At 44.1% G+C, this 6,149-nt stretch overlaps 1 protein-coding gene across 2 annotated transcripts in view; it reads right to left on the bottom strand.

The window, feature by feature from the left end:
• Nucleotides 1–5,793, bottom strand: part of SMAD9 (SMAD family member 9) — a 34,019-nt gene extending 28,226 nt beyond the window's left edge. The window contains exon 1 of one of the 2 annotated variants that reach the window (XM_006879551.1): nucleotides 5,315–5,793. In XM_006879551.1, the coding sequence (XP_006879613.1) occupies nucleotides 5,315–5,726 (412 nt within the window). In that variant the 5' untranslated portion in view covers nucleotides 5,727–5,793. The remainder of the gene's footprint in view (nucleotides 1–5,314) is intronic. The other variant, XM_006879550.1, reaches the window with a different exon arrangement.
• Between the last annotated feature and the right edge of the window lie 356 nt (nucleotides 5,794–6,149).

Genomic DNA, 6,149 nt, shown 5'->3' with positions numbered 1-6,149 from the left:
CAGTGCAGCTTCTTGCCACTAGGCCACCAGAGCTCCCCCCAGATATTATTTTTTTAAGAATATACAGGCCCACTGTTCCTTACAGATTGTTTCATACATATGTGCACATTTGCAATTGATTAATAAGTCATTTTTCCATTATGGCTACTAATTGATTAGGTATATTGAGGATACTTTTGTCATATTTTCTAAATTGTTTTCACATTTATGAGATAATAATTTTTGCATTGTCAAATCTTTATCCTCTGGGTTTGAGGTGTGTGCTTGTATATATGTGTGTATGACACTCTGGTGGCCTAGTGTTAAAAGAGCTGCACTGTGAGCCCAAAGGCACTTGGTTTGAATCTACCAGCTCCTCCATAGGAGAGAGATGAGCAATCAATTCCTGTGAAATTTACTGCCTCTGAAATGCCACTGGAGGGACAGCTCTGAGTGGGTCCTGACTCAGAGGTACACAACAAATACATAAAAGTGCGGTTCAAATCCACCAGATGCTCTGCTGCAGAAAGAGGGATAAGCTCCTGTACCAGTCAGATCTGACTTGACGGTACAAACACAAAAATAATTTAAAAAAAGAAAGGAAATGAAACAAAACCAAATCTATAAAAATGTGGCTATTTGGTGTCATTGAGTAAACTATGACTCACAGTGGCCCTCTGAACAATCTTGTTAAGTCTTAAACTGGCCTGCACCACTCTCACAATCTAGATTGTGGTAATCACTGTGTCAATTCCTCTCTTTGGCTAACCCTCCCTCTTTACCTCCACATCTCTTTATAAAATATAAATTATGTATATACACACGCACATGACACAGAATGCAAGGAGAGCCCACAGAGAAGCAAGAATGCAGAAAGCAAAAACCTATATGAACAGAGGTAGGCGGTTCAAATCCACCAGATGCTCTGCTGGAAAAGGAGGGACAATCTCTTCCTGTACCAGTCAGATCTGATTTGACAGCACACACACACAAAAATAATTTAATAAAAAAAAACCCCAACAAAACCCAAAACAAAAACCTGCATGAACAGGGGGCAGTGCAGCAGAGGTGTTAGGTGTGGGACCTTCTAATAGCATTCGCCTGGCTGTTGTGTGTTGTCAGCCACTGAATCATGTGAACGCCACGCACAACAGGATGAAAAGCTGTGTACCACCATCCTACCCATGATCAACTGCAGATCAAACGGCTGTGGTCCATAAGGCTTTCACTGACTGATCTCCAGCAGTAGAACACCAGACCTTTCTTCCTAGTCTGTCTTGGTCTAGAATACCCACTGAAATCTGTTCCAGATCAGAGCAAAAGGCAAGCCTCCACGGGCCGAGGTGTGGTGGCTGTGCTAACGGTGCACTGGCCAGGGAGCCGACCCAGGTCACCTGCATGGGAGGTGAGCACAAACTACCACATCCTCCTGGAAGGTCTCCAAGCTGTGGATAAAATGGCTATAACACAGTGTTGTCAAGATAGCTGCTTTGATAACAATTGTATACCATAAGATTTGGAGCCTGATGTATGAATGGCTGAATGGAAAATAAATCTATTAACTCCCTCAAACCTCTCCACATCCCTACACCACACAAAGATACAGGAGCCTGCAAGGTCACCTAGTTAAGACGTTAGCTGGTCATAAATAAATAACTTAATTAATATTGCTTTAAATGAACTCTTGACCCAAGCAGCCGGCTGAAATCCCACAACAGTCAACTCAAACAGGCATGTCTCGTAACTGGACATGGGCAATTTCCCTGAGCTAATGTGTCATGTCAGCCCTTTTGTTTCTTGGAATGAGGCATATGGCCAAAGAGGGAGAAGAAAACTCTCATAAAAACTTTATTCCTGAAAGGTGTGCCACAAGGAACACTCCATCCAGGGAGAAATGTAGTAAGATTTGTAGTGACCAGTGTGAACAAAGACAAACCTGAGACTTCCCCAAAATGGGGGTGGGACACATACAAACATATGAAGAGCTTTAGAGTACTACTGTCAAAACTACTGAAGCACAGGCTGTTGAAAAACAATGACCTGCCTTTGTTTTCAGTATGGGGATGATTTCCACCAAGTCTTCCAGTGGTTGCTTCCAGATCCAGGTAGGAGACACTTTCACTTCACCTGAGCTTGAGGAGAGTGATGTCCTTCTACAGCTTAGTTCAGTTATCTCAGTGAAGTGAACTTGGGAGAGGGGTCTGATATTTGCTTTTTATAGAGTTAGTCAGATTGTGGTGTCAGAAAACTTCAAAATTGGCTTTCTATTAATTCCATTAGCCACTGTTAGAAGCATGGTCTACAGCTACCTTAACTGCAGACACATGATTTTGCAAAACATCAACAGCTGTGGGACCAATAGAAAAGAGTGCTTTCCACACTGTGAGAGACAGTGGTGGAGAGTGAAGAGATTGTGGCACTGCTGTGAAGTAGTAAGTAGCAAGGAATAACAAGAGGAACCTTGGAATAGTCAACAGTTTTGCTTACTGGATGACTCACTGAGAAGTTGAGTTGTAAGTGCTCTGAGATAAAGTCTGCTGGATGACTGTGGAAACCAGAGATTTATCTGTGCTGCTGAACAGAACCCAGACGTTTTCATTTGTTGACTGAGATGCTGTCGGCACTAATTGAGGAACAGTGCTTTGTTAATCTGGTTTAGGACTGCTGGGCTAAACCTGGACATGGTGTGATATTCTTTGCCTCCCCTTCACTCCCCCCACCTAATTCCCTAAGAAACCCCATAACTGTGAGAAAAGTCTATGAATCCATTTGCAATGAACATTGGACCCAATGATGCATAGAAATATGTGCAGGAGCATATAAGGTGCTGTGTCTGACCATGTCGCTATTTATTTAGTAGTACGGGTATTACTGGTGGAGAGAGTTCTCCTATAGAAGCTGGTAGAAGTCAGACTCTGCCTTCCCCGTGTTACCACTGCTCCTAACATACATATCAAAACCATACAAAAAACCTCTCAGGGAGCTCTGGTGGCCTAGTGGCAAGAAGCTGCACTGCAATTTCAGAGGTAAGCGGTTTGAATCCGCCAGATGCTCTCCTGGAGAAGGAGGGGCCATCTCCTCCTGTATCAGTCAGATCCACTTTGACGGTACACACACACAAAAATGAAATTAAATAAATAAATAAACAAACAAAAACCCCTGATCGCTGAAACTGAGGAGGACCTGAAGCGCCTGCAGCAGAAGGTCAAGGACTGCAGTCTTCAATATGGATTGAAGTTCAATATCAAGAAAACAAAGATTCTCACCACTGGGCCAATTGGCAGCATCAGTATGGATGGTGAAGAGATTGAGATACTTAACAGTTTTAGTTTGCTTGGCTCCACAGTCAACACTCTTGGTAACAGCAGCCAGGAAATCAGGAGATGAATTGCATTGGGAAATTCAGCTGTGAGGGACCTCTCAAGAGTATTGAAGTGCAATGACGTCAGGCTGGAGAATAAGGTGCACCTGATCCAGGGTATATAGTCTTTGCAATTAAGTGCTATGCATCGGAGAGTTGGACAGTGAATAGGGATGATAGAAAGAGAACTGATGCCTTTGAGTTGTGGTGCTGGAGATGAGTGTTGACTATACCATGGACTGCTAGGAGAACAAACGGATTTGTCCTGGAGAGGGTGAAGCCAGAATGTTCCCTGGAGTCAAGGATTCTGAAGCTTCGTCTGACATACTTTGAGCATGTGCAAGGAGGGACTGGTCCTTGGAAAGGGACATCATGTTTGGGAGAGTGGAGGGGCGGCGCAGGAGAGGAAGACCCTCAATGAAATGGATCAATTCTGTGAGTGGTGGGAATGAATGTGTTTGAGACAGCGAGATTGGCACAGGATAGAACGGCGTTTAGCACTCTTGTACATAGGGTCGCTATGAGTTGCAAACGACTTGATGGCTCATAACAACAACAACAAACAAAAAACCTCTTGAAGGGAGCTATGGTGTCCTAGTGGTGAGGAACTGTACCAGCATCTAAAAGGTACGTTGTTAGAATGCACCCACTACTCTGAAGGAAAACGATGGGTAAGATTTACAGCCTCTGAAAACCTGCTGGAGGGTCAGTTATGAATCAGTTCCTAACTCATAGCAACAACAACAAGATCCTGAGAACTGTAAAGAGATTATAGTGATTCTCCCCAAATACAGCAACATGCCGCTCATGAGAGTACAGAGAAATCTAAACTCATACAATGCTGATGAGAGTGTACAATGGTGCTACCACTATGGAAGATGGTTTCATTCTTCCTCAGGAAGTTGAGAATAGAAAAAACCTATCTGATCCAGCAATAGCACTGCTAGGTATGTACCCCCTAAAACAGAAAAATGGAAGCACAAACAGATAGCTGTACACCCATGTCCATTACAGTGTCATCCACAACAGCTAAAAGATGCAAACAGCCAAATGCCATCAATGCACAAAGGCGACTGCAGGACATTTACACAACAATGTTGTATCAGGCAACACTGAATAATGACAAAGAATGTGTGAAACACTACACAACATGGATAAAGCTAGAGGAAATCATGTTGAATGACATAAGTCAGTCACAAAAGGGCAATTATGGTCTAAGACCACAATTTAAATATAGAAAATAACAAAGAAAAGGTTTATACACAGACACAATCATTCTTTGAAGGTTACCAAAAATAGGAAAGGGGGGGGCTACCAGGGATAGGAAGGAGGGACAGGAGAGTAAACATTAATAGATTGTTAGGTGAGAGAAAGGGCAATACACAAAAAAAGGCTGATCAGACATTTTTACTAATTATACCAATTGTAATTTATATTATAAAATAAAATATGCATGAATGACTAAATGAAAAGCCAGTATGATTTGTAAACTTTCATTCAAACAAAGAAATTTTTTCTAAAAAAAAAAAAGTCACACAAAACTTACCAAAATAAAAATGCCAAACCAGGCGACTTTGAGTTGATGCCAAATCATGGTGACCCCCAAGTGTGTCAGATCCCAAGTGTGCGCCCCAGCTTCCCCAAAGCTATTATCCTTTAGAAGTCGATTGCCAGGCCTTTCTGCCAAGGTGTCTCCAGGTGGATTTGAACCGGAAGCCTTTTGGTTTAGGTTTATAGTCAAGTAAGTAACTGTTTCCACCATCCAGAGACTCCACCAAGCTTTCCTGTACAGCAAAAGGAGGAAAATGACCTTTCCTCTAGATTTCTCTGATTCAACATTTTTAATTCATTCCATAAACACGAACCTCCCTTTCTCTTTCTCTTCGGTGGTTGGGGGAGCTGGCTGGTGTCTTGCCATTTTCCATCAATGGAGACACAAAAGCTAGACTGTGAAAGAACAGGAAGAAACCTCACCTGGCGTCTCCACCCTGCGGTAGTGGTAGGGGTTAATGCACACCTCCTTCTGCTTGGAGCCAAAGGGAAATTCACAACACTCCAGTGGCTTCAGCTCGTGATGTGACTGGAGGTCCGGCCAGCGCCACACTCGGCAATAGATGACATGGGGCAGACCCTTGCGGTGGGACACCTGCAGCCGCCCATCCAGTGACCGGGGAATTGTGACGCACTTGCTGGGCTGCCCTGGACAGCTGAGGGCCTTCTCCAGCTCGTCCATGGCTCCCTTCTTCTTCTTCAGCTTCTTCACTAGAGAGTCGACAGCCTTCTCTGCCCACTTCTCCTCTTCATCTCCTTGTTTCCAGCCAAGCAGCCTCTTCACTGCCGGGCTGGTGAAGGAGAAGAGGGAGCTGATCGGGGTGCTGGAGTGCATAAGAGGTGCACTTAAGGCAGCCAGTGTCAACAGGAACCCCAGAGACCACCCTCAGGGCCCACAGGGCCTGGGGGACAGAACCAGCGAGAAAGCCTTCAGCAATGTCATAGGTACGAAGCTTCCATTCCTCCAGAAGCAAACGGTCGTTCAAGTTGGACGTGTGCTGACTGTCTCCTAAGTCCTTGAACAGTGGCAACTCTGGTGGGGGGAAGAAAAACCAACATACAATTAGCTCAATCTGGGTGGTGCTCAGAAGCCTACGGTCCCTTATAAAGAAGGAAACGTCCTTCAAGTATTTTAGACCTGGAAACTTGCAGTCATCTTTAACTCACCCCTCTCCTTTGTTCATCATGGCCAAGTTTTGGCAATTCTGTCTTCAGAGTCTCTTTCCGATTTTTTCCCCTTTATCTCCACCAACATCGG

This window comes from Elephantulus edwardii, unplaced genomic scaffold, assembly GCF_000299155.1.
Source record: "Elephantulus edwardii isolate Elephantulus edwardi_28Jun2011 unplaced genomic scaffold, EleEdw1.0 scaffold00004, whole genome shotgun sequence".
NCBI lineage: Eukaryota > Metazoa > Chordata > Mammalia > Macroscelidea > Macroscelididae > Elephantulus > Elephantulus edwardii.
This window is presented reverse-complemented; position numbering and strand designations above follow the sequence as displayed.